The 17,473-nt window shown below is 54.6% G+C and overlaps 1 protein-coding gene across 1 annotated transcript in view; it reads left to right on the forward strand.

Moving 5' to 3' along the window:
- Positions 1 to 386: 386 nt before the first annotated feature.
- MPHOSPH9 (M-phase phosphoprotein 9) overlaps positions 387 to 17,473 on the forward strand; it is a 31,530-nt gene continuing 14,443 nt past the window's right edge. The window contains 13 exon segments of the mRNA XM_055147090.1: positions 387 to 412; positions 414 to 488; positions 2,705 to 2,858; positions 7,626 to 7,715; positions 8,049 to 8,563; positions 9,384 to 9,519; positions 10,602 to 10,692; positions 11,276 to 11,376; positions 12,955 to 13,080; positions 13,188 to 13,618; positions 14,193 to 14,348; positions 15,761 to 15,848; positions 17,059 to 17,274. Of these exon segments, the coding sequence (XP_055003065.1) occupies positions 387 to 412; positions 414 to 488; positions 2,705 to 2,858; positions 7,626 to 7,715; positions 8,049 to 8,563; positions 9,384 to 9,519; positions 10,602 to 10,692; positions 11,276 to 11,376; positions 12,955 to 13,080; positions 13,188 to 13,618; positions 14,193 to 14,348; positions 15,761 to 15,848; positions 17,059 to 17,274 (2,205 nt within the window).

Genomic DNA, 17,473 nt, shown 5'->3' on the forward strand with positions numbered 1-17,473 from the left:
CCCCGGCTTGATGTTTCCACACTGTGGTGTTCGTAAGAATTACCTTATTCCTTTGCCTAAAGATATCCCGTTATATGGCTTTCTGCTACAGTAGGTGATGGACGCTGGGTTTCCCTGCTTCGGCCACCGGGCAGCGTTGCTCTGCCTCGCTGAGACTTGTAGGGAAGGATCAGAGGCTCCCGAAGCTTGCTGGGTTTAGTGACTTTTCATAGTAGTGTTTTCCCCATTCACTTTCAGATTCTCTTGGGAACTAGGCTGTTCCGCAGTTCTGAATGTTAGCAGCTGAAAATGCCGGCGGGTGAAGCCGCGGAAGATGACGGGGAATCAGTCTCCGCAGACTCAGGCCAGACCTTCTCAGATAAGAGGGTTGACAGTTTCTGTACGTTATGGAAGATTTTGACTTGGTGAAAACTTGACAAAAAAACTTCTGTAGAGTTTTTTATTAAAAATTCTCCCCATTCTCTTGGAATGAACCTAAATACTAATAGGTAAGGTTGGAAAAGAGATTTCTAAACTGTAGCACATCCAAATAGCAATTTGTACACTTGCCAGCTACTCCAACACTGTCATAATTATTGGTTGGTGGTTTGGGGGGATTTGGCCCACACTAGCAGTGTGCTTGCACTGTGTCCACCCTCATACAGTTCTCATGGGGGGACACCTGAGCATTGTCAGGTGTGGCCAGATCCACTCTCCCCAAATAAATGTCTTTTTGTTAGTTTTGGACCACACTTGGCTGTCTCAGGGTTACTCCTGGTAGGCTCGGGGGTCCGTGTGGGATCCGAGGATCCGACATGTGCAACCGTGTGCATGGCAAACGCCCTCCCCACTGTGCCATGGCTCTGGCCCCAGAATTGATTTTTGTTTCTGTTTTTGCTTTTGAGCCGCACCTGGCAATGCTCAGGCCCTGTAGTCAGGACACTCTTGGCGGGCTTGGTGGACCATATGGGATGCCAGGAATCGAACCGGGGTCAGTCGCGTGCAGAGCAAGCGCCCTCTCTGCTGTACCCTCTCTCCAGCACCACCACCCCCGCCACACACACACATCAATTACTTGACAAAAAACAATTCATTCTCTGCCCTCCTTAGGTGGAAGTTGAGGCAGCTTATCACAGATGAGAGAAGGAAGCAGAGATTAGGTGAAGGGGAAAGAGGAGAGGAGTATGGGGACCTCGCGAGGGGCCTTATCTGCTGGGTACACGGTGCTTCCTGCATCTCTAGGAGCCCCTCCAGGCCCTCGTTCTGGACTCTGGTCAGCCCCGTGGGTGCCTGTGTCCTGCTTGCGAGGCTGGGGGCAGTTCAGCCCCTTTCCCTGTGACTGTAACCTCAGCTATTCACCCTGGATGCAAACCCTGGACAGACAGCACACTATGTTCTTCTCTCCCCGGGGATGCTGATACTGTTCTGATCCTAACCTTTAAAAAAATGATTATTTTTATAAGGTTTGTCTTTACTGAAAGTGTTAATAATGAAAATGACCTTATAGGAACTTGAACAAAATTTGATGTCTTTTTTTTTGTTTTTGCTTTTTTTGGGGTCACACCTGGCAATGCACAGGGGTTACTCCTGGCTCTGCACTCAGGAATTACTCCTAGTGGTGCTCTGGGGACCATATGGGATGCTGGGAATCGAACCCGAGTCAGCCGCGTGCAAGGCAAACGCCCTACCCGCTGTGTTATCGCTCCAGCCCCAAAATTTGATGTCTTTAGTTAAATGCTTTGACTTTTTTTTTTTAAGGGGGCGTTGGAGGTAGGTCAGGTGGCCAGGGACCCCTCCTGATGGGGCTTCGGGGACAGTCCATGCTGCACGGACCGCAAGTGGTGCTCAGGAGACTGTGTGCTGTGCTGGGGATGGAACCAGGGTTGGCCACGTGCAAGGCTGGCATCCGGGGGCCGCAGAGATAGCACAGTGGGCAGGGCGCTTGCCTTACATGTAGCCAACCCAGGTTCGATCCTTGGCACCTGTACGGTCCCCTGAGCCCTGCCAGGAGTGACTCCTGAGCACCAAGTGAGGAGTAAGCCCCAGGCAGCACTGGATACCACCCCAAAACCAAAAAGAAAGGAAGCGAGAAAGAAGGCGCCTTGACCCTGTACTTTCTCTCTAGCCTCCTCTATGTTTTTATGAAACAGATGTCGAGTGAATTCTTCTCAGATGTGAAGAGGCCTGCAGGAAGAGTCACTCCGGCTCACGCTGAATGGGCTGGGCGAGAGCTCGCTGGTGGCTGGCGGGCACGGCTTCAGTCGGAGACAGGGGTGCACAGATAAGCGCGGGCTTATCGCGCGGAATTAGGAGGAACCCAGTTAGTGAGGCAAATCCGGACAGTGAGAAAGAATCCCAGGGAACAAGAATCCCAGGGAACAAGAATCCCGGGAGCGGCTCTTCCCAGCGTGAGGCCATCCAGAGGCGGCCGGCGGTGTTTCTGGTTATTCTTTATCAGAAACTTTATTTTCTGCTGCTGCTTCCTAGTGTCCTCTCTCTTCTGAGGCTCTGTCTGTTGTGCTCCTAAGCAATAATGGTGCTTTCTGTCTTCTTGCTGCTGTTTTCCTTTCCTGGACAAACTTGATCAGATTTTCAACAAATGAGGTGCCATTAAGAAGGATTAAGTGTCAGTGGCTTTGTACTACTCAGCTAAATTTTAAACTGCTGAATTATTCAACACTTGGGTAGAATAAAGAAACCATTTGAATTATTTGTGTCTCAACAGAAGTAGTCCCCACCTTAGTACAAATGGGGTGTCCTCTTTCTCAGGGAAGACCGGCCCGTCTGTAATCGAAGGCGCAGTTGAAGTCCTGGGCTCTTTAATGCAAGAGCTACAAAACAATGGCAAGACCGATTCGGAGCTTTGGAAAAACTGTGAGGTATCTTGGTTTTGTTTTATTTTTGGAACTTAAAAGTAATTCACGTTATAAGTGTGCCTCTTAAACTCTATAAGTTATGTAAAAATTTATGTTTTAAAGAGCGTAATCTTAAGTTACTGTTGAGATAGTCCACTCTACTGAGCGAAAATTGGGTGGATGTGAAAGAAAGATCAGTTACCTTTAACGATGTATTAGGATTAGACATATTAACTTCTGTGTGACTGTCTTAATTTTGGGGGTTGGAGCCACACCTGGCGGCGCTCAGCTCTTCCTCCTGGCTCCGCACTCAGGGACCGAGATTCCCGGCAGGGCTTGGGGGACCAAGTGCCGTGGAGGGCTTTGAACCTGGGAACTTGCTTCCTTCACCTGGATAAGAAGGATTAATTTCTATTACGTTTGGAATTATCTGACTGCTTAATTTTTTTCATGTGCACATAAGATTGACTACTGAATATGGAATTGAAGGGAACTCTTTTTTTTTTTTTTTCCCTTTTTGGGTCATACCCAGCAGTGCTCAGGGGTTACTCCTGGCTCTGCACTCAGGAATCACTCCTGGTGGTGCTCGGGACCATATGGGATGCTGGGGATCAAACCCAGGCTGGCTGTGTGCAAGGCAAACGCTCTCCCCGCTGTGCTATCACTCTGGGCCCCCCCTTTTTTTTTTTAAGAAAACTATTATTTTTTATTTTTGGGTCTCATTCAACGGTGCTTAGGGCTCACTGCTGGCATGGTCAGGGTGACCATACAGGGTGCCAGGAATCAAACCCGTGCCCAGGGGTCAGCCATTTGCAATGCCAGCGCCCTGCCCCCCTACTAGCTCTGGGCCCACTTTAGTTTAAAAACGGTGGTTTACAAAGTTGTTCACAATATAGTTGTTCCATAACTATTGGCATTCAGTGTTCCGACACCGTCCAGCCACCAGCGACCTGCCCGCAACCATTCCCACTCCCTCAGCCTGACCCCTTTGGAGGCACAAAATTATAATATTTTTTAACTGAATCACAGTAAGATACAAAGTTGTTCATGATTGGGTTTCAGTCATACAATGTTCCAACACCCGTCCCTTCACCAGTGTGCATTTCCAGCACCAGTGTCCCCAGTGTCCCTCTCGCGCCCCTCCCCCACCTCTAGGGCAGGCACCTCTCCGTCCTACCCGCTGTGCTATCGCTCCAGCCCAGATTTTTAATTGAGATTGGTTGCCTTCTGCCTCACATCCCACCCCGTGTGTGCTGCCCTGGGGACACTAGTGGTGTAGAGTATGAGATGTCGTGTGGCTGTGTTCGCTCCAGGAATTCCAAAATTTTAAATTAGGTGATATAGCTGAAGTTACATGTTTAACTGGCTGGTGACTTCAGAGTGAGGCATCTCTGCCGCTTGTCGATCTCTCCCGAGATTGATTCGTGAGTCTCAGGATCATGGCTGGTTAATGAGCTTCTGTGGCTCAGAGGCAGTTTGTGGGTGCGGCTGCCAGGCTTCCGGGAGAGCAGGGATGGAGGATGCCGCCCATCGCCGACTCTGAGAGCCTGGAGATTTTGGCCACAAATCCCACAGACCTGAGGTTCTCAGTGGGTTCACTTGTAGGTGAGGCTCGTCCGAGCTTGTGGAGGTCAGCCATGGACCTGGCAGCTGGTGGGTTCTGGAGGTTCTTGGGGCCGGGGCTCTGTTGGGGGGGGGTGGGTGTCCCGGGTATGAGGTTCGACCTGGCGCAGGGTCTGGGCGCCTCTCTGTGTGTATTGGGCTGAGCTGGCTTCTGCGTTCCTTTCCCACCGGGTTTGGAGGCTCCTGAGGGGTGTCACTGCGGATCGTGGGCTTGGGAGCCATCGTGAGAGACTTCGGGGTCTGCAGAAGTGGGCCCATGGCATGGCTCTGGGGTGTGGGCACGGCTGCAGGGCTTCCGGAAGTACGGGGGCGGGGCAGGTTTGGGGTAGACCGCCCCTCTCCCCCCACTCCAAGGAGACCCCAGAGTTCTCGGCCTGAAAACCAGTGTACCTGGAACTTCCATCGGTTTTGGTGCCTGCAGAGGGTAGTTTTGGAGCTGTGGAGTGGGGCGTGTGGGGCAGCCGGGCCTTCAGCAGGTGAGCCCTCGACCCGACCCCCGAGCCCCACAGTGCTCCAGAGTTCGCAGCTGGGGGATTGTTGCGATCACTGGCGTACCTGTGATTTTCGACTCAGTCGTGCTTCGTGAGGCCGGTGGATGATGAGCTTAGCTGGCGGGGCCGGGGGCCGGGGCGTCTGTTGCAGCTGCTTCACTGTATGCTGTTGTGTATGACGCGATGGTGTGTGTAGTAGTGACAGAAATATCAGCCTGGGGCAGGAGCTCCCATGCAGTGAGGTGAGGCACTTGCCTTGCATGCAGCGGCCCCGGTTCAATCTCCGGCACCCCATATGGTCCCGGAAGCCCATCAGCAGTGAACCCCGAGCTCAGAGCCAGGAGGGAGTCCTGAGCTCGACAGGGTGAGGCCCAGAAACAAAGCAGAAGGATACCTGCAGCTTCCTGCGTGCCCGCCTGTCCGCAGAGCAGTTCCCGGGCACCTTTCCCAGGGGCACCCAACCTCGGGAGGCCCAGGCCGCTGTGGGTGAGGGTTAAACAGCTGACCGCCACTTCGTGCTGCACCCGCGTTGGCACTGAGAACCGGCCCATCGCGTCAGAGGGACAGACTCGGGTGTCCTGCGCCCGCACTGGCCGAGCTCAGCACTGCCCAGGGACGTGGTTTTCTGACGTGGTAGCCGGTGTCCAGCGATGTGAATCGAGCTTGAGATCTTGGTAGTTAAATTCTTAGATAATTTGGTGATCAGAAATCAGTGTGAAAGCAGACAGTGACATCGGCGCCCGAGGGTCTTGCCAGGCCCCCCAGGAAGTCTGTCGCGGTGAGAGCCAGGAGGTTCCCAATAGGTGCAGGGCTTCCCACTCCTGAGAATTCAGGCAGAGTCAGTCAGTCAGTTCAAGATGAATAATAGCGACAGCCCTCTGATAGTTCAGTGTGGAATGTCACTCTAACGTTTGAATACAGGTACTTAAAATTAAGATATTAACTATAAAATCTGACTAGAAGAAAATAATCTCTACTAGTTTATGTGCTAATCTCTGATTGTATCCTAAATAAGAAAATGATATTGATGTGATTTTTTTTTTTTTTTTTGCTTTTTGGGTCACACCCAGCAATGCACAGGGGTTACTCCTGGTTCTACACTCAGGAATTACCCCTGGCGGTGCTCAGGGGACCATATGGGATGCTGGGATTCGAACCTGGGTCAGCCTGGGTTGGCCGCGTGCAAGGCAAGCGCCCTACCCGCTGTGCTATTGCTCCAGCCCCGATATTGATGTGATTTTGATCATAACGATAAGTGATGATAATGGTGTGATTTGATTTTGATTGCTATTAGGAACTTTATAGGCAAGTTGCAAGGACGAAATGCCTAATTTGGTCGCGGCTTCTCTGCCTTTAGTTCATGAGAATGGGTGCTCTTGCAGGGCGGGATCACGTGACACGCTGGTGCATGTGCTTGGCGTGTGGATGGCCACATTCCTGCTCCAGCACAACATGGCCCCGGGGCGGCTCCCCCAGAAACACAGTCTCTGCTTCCTGCCAGTCGGGACATGCCGGCTCCTGTTGATGAATCCCTCAGCCGTTGGTCATGCTGGCATGCCCAGTGCCCGCGGGGCTCTGCGTGATCTCGCCCAGGCCGGCTGCACGGCCAGCGCCTGCAGTGGCGAGTTCAGGGAACAGAAAGGTGCCCGCCAGGCTGGTGTGTGTCCAGAGGGGTCGGCGAGGGGCAGGATGGAGTAGGCCGAATGGTGCAGGGCTGAGCCGGTGAGGAGCGGCGGGCGTGGGCAGCGTCCGAGGCTGGCCCTGACTGCCACACCTGCCTCCCCCTCACCCCGTCCCTCTGTCTGGGAAACTTCCCCTCGCCCTTGATGTGGCTCCTTCCTTGAGGCTCTCGGCCCAGCTTCCCAAGCCGTGCTGAAGAGTTGCTCTCTCCGGGGGCCAGGGAGACCAGACAGCGGGGAGGCCGCTGACCTTGCACACGACTGACCTGGGCTCCGTCCCCGGCATCCCATAGGCATCCCCAGGCACCGCCAGGGGTGACTCCTGAGCGCAGAGCCAGAGTAACTCCTGAGCATTGCCAGGTGTAACCCAAAAAGAATAAAAAAATTTTAAAGAGGTACTTAAGCCTATGTTTTTGTGCTTTTGCATTAAATATAGTCTTTTTTTTGGGGGGGGGCTGGAGAGATAGCACAGCGGGTAGGGTGTTTGCCTTGCACGCGGCCGACCCGGGTTCAAATCCCAGCATACCATATGGTCCCCTGAGCACGGCCAGGGGTAATTCCTGAGTGCAGAGCCAGGAGTAACTCCTGTGCATCGCCAGGTGTGATCCAAAAAGCAAAAAAAAAAATATATATATATATATAGTCTTTTTTTTTTTTCTCGAGAGGGGGCTTACCCAGCAGTGCTCCAGGGCTGTTTCTGGCCGGGTGCTCTGGTGACCCCTGGCCGTGCAGAGGGGACCAGATGCAGTGCCAGGGACCAAGCCACGGCCCGACCAAGAGGGCCACATGGAAGGCAAGTTCTATGCCTCTGTCCTGACTCTTCGTCCCTTGAACGTAGTCTCACAGCTCAAACGCACACATGTGTGCAGGAGGCCTGAGCCCCCGAGCTCTGAGCACTGCCGAGTGGGACCCCCGCCCCCTCCCCAGTGCCCTGTCGCGCTGAGGGAAATTCTCTGTGAAGTATCTGTTATTTTTAACTCATCCTTTATAATTAATAGACCAGGTGGTTGCAGCTGTTCAACTTGGTGGAGAAACAGTGTGAAGAGCAGATAGTGGCCCAGCAGGAACAATTCCACAACCAGATCCAAGTGAGTTTGATTTATACTTACGCAGTTGAGGCGGCTGTGGTGTTAGTTCTTACATTACAGATTACAGGTGGTTTTTCTGGACTTGATTATTTGATAAGATTTGCAGAGGGCCTGACTAACACTTCATAACTTAGTGCTTCACACGTATGAACTTTAGTTTATAAAAGAAGATAGTGGGCAGCCTTTGAGTAATTTGTTTTTCTTTGGGTGTAGGAAGCATTCCAGGGGCTCATACGTGCAGAACACGTGCTCTGCCCCTGAGCTGCCGATAGCTGCTTTCTATCTCACGCGTAGTACCGTTATCCTTACCCAGATCTTTAACTTTGTTTTCAGCGAATACAGGAGGAGATAAAAAATTTAGTCAAGTTGCAGACCAACAATGCTTCATGGGCGGCTTGCGATAGTGCTGTAAGCGCACAGGCACCCGCAGAAAGTCAAATGGGTTTTTTCGCGGAGCCCAGTGAGAGAAATGACGCGATCCTCAGCCGCCCTGCGCCCGACCAGCCCGACATGCAGCAGGACGCGTCCAGCTCGCAGCCCGACTGCAGCGCCGAGGGCAGCTGTGTGAGCAGCGGCTATGGCACCTGCGCCTCCGAGTTAAGCGCCTGCAAGGCCGGGGACTCGGGCCACTTCATGGAGCGCGAGGCCGAGCCTGTGGGACCCTGCGGGGTGCCGGGGGGCCAGGCCGAGCCCCTCGAGCCGCACTCGGACTGTGGACACAGCAGGAGTGGCCGCCCGCAGGCCGCCCAGGGCCTCTCCGAAGACGCCTCTCTCTTTCCTGGGGACCTGGAAGGTGATTTTCTTGGAAAAAGTCAAATTTCAGAAGTATACAGTGGGGAAAAAAATGGGTGAGTAGGTTTTTTCTGTTATGTCAAGGAAATTTAATTTATGAGATAAAGAAGCTTTCGGTTAGTTTTGTTTGAGCTTCACACCGAACAGTGCTCAGGAGTGACTCCTGGCTCTGCACTCAGGATTCACCCCTGGCATTGTTCGGGGGGCCCTAAGGGATGCCGGGGATGGAACCCGCACGGCCGTGTACAAGGCAGACGCCCTCCCCGCTGTCCTGACTGTTGCTCCGGCCCGTTTGGGCCTTTCAGTGAGTGGTGAGCTTGGTGTAAACAGGTCGCCTTTGAGTGTAGTTTGCCCTGATGCTCATGTCTCCTGAAGTAATTCCCTCTAGCAAGCATGATCATTAGTGACCACAAGCCATGTAAATAAACACTTTCTCGGCAAGGATTTATTTTGTGCTGGATGAGGTCTTGGCAATGCCACGGTTCCAGGCTGTGCATGGTGAATTACTGTAGTCTTTTTGTTTCCTTTTTTTTTTTTTTTTGGCTTTTTTTGGGTCACACCCGGCGATGCTCAGGGGTTACTCCTGGCTCTGCACTCAGGAATTACTCCTGGCGGTGCTCGTAGGACCATACGGGATGCTGGAAATCGAACCCGGGTCGGCCGAGTGCAAGGCAAACGCCCTCCCCGCTGTGCTGTCGCTCCAGCCCCAGTCTTTTTTTTCCCCTAATAAGCCCCGAACGCCCTGTGAGTCAGTAAGATTCCGCCCCCCCCCCCCCCCCAGCCCTTAGAGCATCTTCCTCTGACACGGGAGCCGCTGCTCTTCCGTGTGCGTTTCAAGGACGGCCTGCAAGAGATTATTTTTTTTTTCTTTTTCAGTAATAAAGCTATAACATCATGGGCACAAAAGCTGAAGCAGAACCAGCCAAAGCGAATACACTCGGGAGAGGATTGTTCCCGGCCAGCGCAGGCCAGCCAGCAGGTAGCCGGGCCTCTGCTGACCCGTGCGCTCGAGGTGGGGGAGTGTGTGCGTGTGACTGCTCGCGGGTGCCTGTGTATGTACGTATGTGTGCACTCGTGTGTGCATGTGATGTGCTTGTATGTTGTTTGTGTGTGTGCCCACCTGTGTGTTTGTGTGTGCACGTATGCATGTGTGTGTGTCCATTCCTGTGTGTATATGTATGTCCATGTGTGTGTGCACATGTGTGTGCATGCGTGCGTGCGTGCCTGTACCCTGCAGCCGGGACGGCAGCTGTGCTGTGCTGGAAGCTGGTTCCCTGGGCCCCCCTGGTGGGACACGGTGATCTGCCCTGAGAGTCAGCTCCTCAGTAGGGGGCCTGGCACCGGGTGAAGGTCACAGTCTCGGCAGTGACGCGTGTGACGCTGTTGAGGAAAGCCCAGAACATTGCAGCTGGGCTCCGTGGCTGAGGCCCCGTCCTGGACTCAGCCAGGGAGCCCTGGTCACTGCCCTGCGAAGCTGTTTGTGAGGGTCTCCCTGCAGGGAGCGTGGGTCCAGGCCAGGCCCTCATCTCAGCCCTGCAGCCTGCCCCTCGGACCCCCACCTGTGGCTTCCACCCTTGGGCCGGTCCCTCCCCTCTCCTCTCCTGGGAATTGACGGCTTATTTAGTTCATTTATTAATTTTTGGGTCACACCTGGCGATCTCAGAGGTTCCTCCTGGCTCTGCGCTCAGGCATCACTCCTGGCGGTGCTCGGGGGACCCTGTGGGATGCCGGGGATGGAACCCAGGTCAGCTGTGTGCAAGGCAAACACTCTCCCCGCTGTGCCATTGCTCCGGCCCTTTGAATCTTTTGAGAATGACTCAGGAGGAGTCGGGCCCACACCATTGGCCTTCCTGTCGGCGGGGAACCCACTTCCTCAAGGACCCTCTGGAGGCCTCTGCCCTGCCTGGTAGCCGGCTCACATTTTCTGGGCCAGCAGGGTTTTCTTCGTTTAACATTTTAACAAATGTACTTGTTTCTATGAGTCACCGTGAGAGTGCAAAGTCACGCCTCATCCGATCCCTTGTCCAGTGCCCACTTCCCTCCCCGCTGCCCGCTGCCTGCTGCCTGCTGACCGTGCTCTCTCTCGGGTTGTAGTCTGACCTCCCCGCCGTGGCTCGTCCTCCTGCGTTTTACCTCAGCAAGCCGGAGGAGCTCCCGGACTCGTGGCTGTCCGCCGAGGGAGCAGGTAGGTGCTGCAGGCCGGCCATCCCGGAGTGCGCAGGACTCTCCTCTCCTGGTTCTGTTTGGGGCCACACCTGTCAGTGCTCAGGGGCCGCTCCCGGCTCTGCACTCGGGACTGCACAGGCTCCCACGCCCCCCAGTGGTCTCGGCACCAGCCCGCCGCAAGAGCCTCGAGTAGGTTTGAACCACTTTGCCTTGATGCTGTTTCTGTACGCTGTTCCTGAGGAAATGGCCGTATCTGGAAACGTTTTCATTGTCCTCATTTATCTTTACTTTTAATTACACAGTGTTTGTGCTTTGCGTATCGGAGTCATTAATTAGCAAGGCATTTCCGAGAATCTTCTCAAGATTTCAACTTTTGTGTCCCGTAGCAAAACCTACTTTCTGTCTATATTTAATGTTGCTTTGTTTATTTGGGCATTGCCCAGGCCTGACAGTGCTCAGAGGCTCCTCCTGGCAGTGCTCAGGTTACCAGGTGGGCCGGATTTGAACGGGGCTCAGCTGTGTGCGAGGCAGGTGCCGGCCTGGCCTCGGCCTGGCCCTGGGCGTGGCTCTAGGGAGCGTCTTTGTTCTCTCTGCCCCGTCAGGGCTGCTGTACTGGAAGCTGGAGGAGAAGGACATGTACCACTCTCTGCCCGAGGCTTTCGACACCTCCCTCGCACCCCCCACAGCTCGGCGCCCAAGCCAGGTAATTGGGGCACGCGCTGTGGCAACGACGTGGCTCGGGGCCGGTGCGCCGGAACCCGGGCCGCTGACCGAGGCTCTGAAACCGGAAATAAGTGAAGAGACAAATAAGTGTCCCGTGGAGCAGTCTCATGTGTGAGGCCCCGGTCTCAGTCCTCCACATGCTGCACAAGCACACGCACACATGCACACACACGCGCGCACATGCGCACACCCCCGCCCACACACAGAAAGTCAGTATTTTTAGCCCCCTGCCTGCGCGCGCATGCGCGCACACACACACACACATACACACACACACACACACACACACAATGTACACTCCCCTGCCCACACACAGTATCTTCAGCCCCCTGCACGCACACACACAATGCACACGCATACACATGCACACACAAACATGCACACACACCACACAAAGCACAATGCATGCACACACAACACACGCATGCACACGCATACAAAACATGCATACACAATACATGCGTGCACACATACATCCTCAGCACACACACACACACACACACACCCTACACACAAGAAAAGCCTGTATCTTCAGCACCCTGCACGCACAGATGCAATAATAAAATTCAGTAAGAGAAAACACATTTATATGTGAATTTGTATTACACTTAGAGTTAAGCATGCTATTTCTTCTTAAATCTTGCTATTTTCTATTTTTTGTATATTGAGACATGGGCTTACAGTTATAGTTACCTGCTTTCAGAATCAGTGTATGGAGCTGGGGCCACAGCACAGCGGGGAAGGCTGCCCGCCTCCCTCCCGCATCAGGACCCCAGCCCTGCCCCCCTCCCTCCCGCATTAGGACCCCAGCCCTGCCCCCCTCCCTCCCGCATCAGGGCCCCAGCCCTGCCCCCCTCCCTCCCGCATCAGGGCCCCAGCCCTGCCCCCCTCCCTCCCGCATCAGGGCCCCAGCCCTGCCCCCTCCCTCCCGCATCAGGACCCCAGCCCTGCCCCCCTCCCTCCTGCATCAGGGCCCCAGCTCTTAACCTTCCCTCTGGGTCCCGTGACAGTCATCTACCCAGCTGTTTTCTCCTGCTTCGGGCTTTCACTGTCGACTCTCCTCTTTTTTTTTTTTTTTTTTTTGCTTTTTTGGGTCACACCCAGCAATGTACAGGGGTCACTCCTGGCTCTGCACTCAGGAATCACCCCTGGCGGTGCTCAGGGGACCATATGGGATGCTGGGAATCGAACCTGGGTCAGCCGCGTGCAAGGCAAACGCCCTACCCGCTGTGCTATTGATCCAGCCCCTCGACTCTCCTCTTAACTCAGTTCTTAGTTCTTATTTTGGACAGGGGCTCCCAGGGGTCTAATTTTGGAAACTTCCCAGGTTGCTTGATAAATTATGTTTAATTTATTCCCTTAGTTTTTGCTGTTAGAGTGGAACAATGTCTCATCTCAGGGACAGGCACGGACTCTGGCGTCCTGGCTTGGTTGCCAAGTTGACAGCTGAGAGTTTTGTTTTACTAAAACCTTACAAAATCGTTTTAAGTGCTGACCTCAGTATCAGTAAACTTTTCTCCTTGATTATACCATTTCATTCTGTTTCATATTTTCTAAGTTTAATGCTAGTAATGAGATGAAGCCACCATCACTGAAGGATATTTACCGTAAGAAACAACGGGAGAGCAAGCCGTTTCCGGAGAGGGATCTCACTTGCGCGTCCCACCCAGATCACCCGCCAGAGGTAAGCTGTGGTCCCTCTGCGGAGGGCCGCAGCCCTTCCCAGCCCTGTTTCCCAGGAGACAATGCTCTCGGGCGTGAGGGCGACACCGGTGCCCTGTCTTGCTGCAGGTGCTGACTCTGGACCCCGCGGCTCACAGGAAGCCCAGCCCCCGCGGCACCCTCGAGGACCCGGTGTCCTCCTCGCCCGACTCGGTGCTGGGGCCCGCTCTGTCCAGCCACTCGGACACTGACTCGTTCTCACAAGCAAGTCACGTCACGTCCCAGCTGTCCGGATTCCCCAAGTCTCCTTCCCACTCGAAAGCCTCGCCCGGGGACCCCTGGGAAAGCCGCCCCTTCCCTCACGAGAGCAGGACCAGCTCCTCCTTCGCTTCCGTGTACTCCGCCGCGAGCAGCGACGTCTCAGTGAATACCGTGGAGGGAGCCGCCACAGCCACCGTCCCGTCGGTCTCCGCCCGCCAGCCCCCGATCCCGGCTGTGGCCAGCTCTGGCTCCGAGCGCATCTCTTCTGCGCCCCCCGGGGACCCTGTGCTCATGTCTCAGTACGTACCTCACGGGCCGGCCGCCAAGGGTGCTTCCAGGACGGAAGTGATTTTTATTGAGCTTCTTGAGTAAGATGTAAAATCTCAGCACTTTTTTTTTTTTCTTTTTGGATCCCACCCGGCGATGCACAGGGGTTACTCCTGGCTCTGCACTCAGGAATTACCCCTGGCAGTGCTCAGGGAACCATATGGGATGCTGGGAATCAAACCCGGGTTGGCCTCGTGCAAGTCAGCACTTGTTTTGATTTTGGGCCAAGCCCAGCGATGCTCAGGGGATCCTCCTGCCTCTGCACTCAGGAATTACTCCTGGTGGTGCTCAGGGGACGCTATGGGATGCCGGGGACAGAACCTGGGTTGGTGCAAGGCAAACGTCCTCCCTGCTGTACTATCGCTCCTAAGAGAGAATTTTTAATGTGTAGCATCTGGAATCTAGCAAATGTGTATCGTGAGCCTGTTGCCTATTAATCTATGGTACGTTCAGTGAACGTGCAGAGAAAAACGGCTCTACTTTTCTTGTGAGTGACTGTGGAGTCGGGGTCCTCGGGGACAGCTGTGAGGTTGTTCTTTCCCGCAGGATCAGGCAGACCCTGAAGGAGAAGCACGCTCGGCACGTTGCAGATCTTCGCGCTTACTACGAATCGGAAATAAATAGTTTGAAACAGAAACTGGAGGCAAAGGAAATCTGTGCAGCTGAAAATTGGAAGAAAACCAATCAAATTCTTATAGATAGGTAAAACTTTGTTTAATTTTAAAGCCAAGGGGACGGTGCTCAGTGATAACTCCTGCTCTACACTCAGGGCTCACTTTTGTCGGGGTAAGGGGGGGTCGAACCTGGCTTTGCCGCGTGCAAGGTGGGTACCCTCCCTGCTGTGCTGTCATTCCAGCCCTCGGAACAGGTAAAACTTGACAATGTTGTCCTGACGTTGTGATGATAGGATACTTTGATTTTATTTTTATTTTTGGGTCTCACCGGGTGATGCTCAGGGTTTAACCTGGCTCTGCACTCAGGAATCACCCCTGGTGGTGCTCAGGGGACCCCATGGGATGCCAGGTTGGATCCCAGGCTGGCTGCGTGCCAAGCAAACGTTCTCCCCCCTGGGCTATCCTCTGGCCCCTGACAGGACACTTTGAAAACATGGGCTTTAGATTTGAAAACTTTAGCAGGAACTGCCTAATGCTTTCTTTTGTCCCTGGGGACCCAGGCCCCAATGCCTAAGGACCAAGCCTTCTGTTGAGACTGTGCCTCTGCTTCCTCACAGTGGGAACTGTTCTCCCCCAGGCGGAGGGTCGCAGCAGCCTGAGCCCCCCCCCCCCCCCCCGTGTACCTGAGCGCTTTGGCAGTTGGCGTCTCTGGAGACCCCTGGCACGAGGCGGCTTTCCAGCTTTCTTTGCCTGGTCTTCGGGCCACGTGCAGCTGTGCTCAGGGTCGCCCGTGGCTCTGGCTGTTTGGGGTCACTCAGGGAGCCGCATTTGCTGCTGGGAATCGAACTTGGGTTTGCTGAGTGCAGGGCAAGTACCCTGCCCCCCGCGTCCCTCGGGCCTGCTTCTGGCCTTTGGCTCTTGTAGAGAACGTCAGGTTTATGTAATACTTTTGAGAGAAATGCTTTGTGTGTTTGCTTATTTATTTTATTGTTTTGCTTTTTGGGTCACACCCGGCGATGCTCAGGGGTTACTCCTGGCTCTGCACTCAGGAATTACTCCTGGCAGTGCTTGGGGGACCATATGGGATGTCGGGGATCGAACCCGGGTCGGCCGCATGCAAGGCAAACGCCCTACCCGCTGTGCTATCGCTCCGGCCCCAACTCAGGGGTTACTCTTGGCTCTACACTCAGGAATTACTCCTGGCAGTGTTCTGGAGACCATATGGAATGCTGGGAATTGAATCCAGGATGGCTGCGTGCAAGGCAAATGCCCTACCCACTGTGCTATCGAGCCAGCCCCTGTGTGTTTGTTTATTTTGGGGCCACACCGGGCCTGGCTCTGTGCTCAGGAATGACTCCTGGTGGTGCTCAGGAGACTATGTAGGATGCCGGGGATCAAACCTGGGGGGGCCGCAGGCAGTTGCCCTCCACAGCCTCTGTACTCTCCCTCTAGCCTCAGAAATGCCTTTAATTATTTTGTTTTCATTTCTGTGGTTTTTAGATGTGGCCAGTTAGATAGTGCTCTGAGCGAAGCCACTGGTCGTGTGAGAACCCTCGAAAATAGGAACAACTTACTGGAAATAGAAGTGGTGAGTCCTTCGCCTTCTGTTGCTGCTGTTTGGCATGGTCTTAATTGAACAGGCAGGTCTGGGCCCTGCGAGAGCTCAGGTGCGGGACGTTGATGGGGAATCGGGTTCTGTCCCGGTAGTGACCGCTGCGGGGTGTCGCCCTGACAGAGGAAGTGAAGTCTTTTTTTTTTTTTTTTTTTTTTTTTTTTTTTTTGCTTTTTGGGTCACACCTGGCGATGCACAAGGGTCACTCCTGGCTCTGCACTCAGGAATTACCCCTGGCGGTGCTCAGGGGACCATATGGGATGCTGGGAATCGAACCCGGGTCGGCCGCGTGCAAGGCAAACGCCCTACCCGCTGTGCTATCACTCCAGCCCCGGAAGTGAAGTCTTTAACACGGGTGTCGGCTTCCAGGCGTGTAGTGCACGGGCCGAGCCTGGGGCTCCCGCACGGGCGGGCTGTGTGTTCTCTGGCCTCTCCCGTGGGGTGCGCCTCTCGCCCCATGAACGGTCTCCCTGACCTTGCCCCACTCATTCTGTCTCGGGATTTCCTCTGCCTCTGGGCTCAGGGGTCACACTGATGCAGTCTGGGCGACCCCCTGCATGCCGGGGCTCAAGCCGGCGGGCTGTGTGCAAGGCAAGTGTCTCACCGCTGGACTTGCTCTCTGGCCCTTCACCTCATTCAAAATTTTTTTTTGTTTTTTTTTGTTTTTGGGTCACACCCGGCGATGCACAGGGGTTACTCCTGGCTCTTCACTCAGGAATTATCCCTGGCGGTGCTCAGGGGACCATATGGGATGCTGGAATTAGAACCCGGGTCGCCGCATGCAAGGCAAATGCCCTCCCTGCTGTGCTATCGCTCCAGCCCCCTCATTCAAAAATTTTTTAATTTGATTTGAGGTTTGGGGCACACCCAGCAGGGCCAGACGCTGTCCTGGCTCTGCTCAGGAGCAGCAGCTGCTGGCGGGTGGGGGGGTGGTTTTCTTCACTGAGACGCTCTCGAGGCTCGTGGCACCACTCGGAGATCCCAGCAGCCGGGTCTGGAACGCTGGTGGGGTGTCCCTGCACGCACGGGGTCCCATCCCCGGCACCGCGACCTGTTTTGTTGCTGAGTTTTGTGGGTATGCCTTGTGTTACGATGCTGCCTGGGATCTTAGTCCTGCAGCTTGGCACCTTCTTGAGGCATCTTCTTTTTTAAATTGAAACAGCCCATTGCCTCTTCCCCCTCGTAGAGTGACCTTCGAGACCGCTTCCGCGCAGCCAGCAGCGCCTCGGCGGTGCTGCAGGAGCGGATCGAGGAGATGCGGGCGAGCAGCAAGGAGAAGGACGGCACCATCCTGCGGCTGCAGGCCCGGCTGCAGGACGTGGAGGAGGCGTTCGAGAGCGCGTACCGCCTCTCCGACGACAAGGAGGCCCGGCTCCGGCAGGAGGCCAAGATGTTCCAGGACGTGAGTGCCGGGCGCGGGCGGGCGCTTCCACCGTGCCCCTCGGGCCTGGCGCCCCTCTCTGATCGTCTCATTCTACCTCTTTGGGTTGGGGCCACCCCGGCTGCACTCAGGGTTCGCTCCCGTGTATCGGAAGCCATAGGGGGTCGGTCACTCTCGCCAGCTTCACCGTGTGTGTGTTCTGATCTGTTACCTTATTCAG

This window comes from Sorex araneus, chromosome 9 (assembly GCF_027595985.1).
Source record: "Sorex araneus isolate mSorAra2 chromosome 9, mSorAra2.pri, whole genome shotgun sequence".
In the NCBI taxonomy this organism is placed as follows: domain Eukaryota; kingdom Metazoa; phylum Chordata; class Mammalia; order Eulipotyphla; family Soricidae; genus Sorex; species Sorex araneus.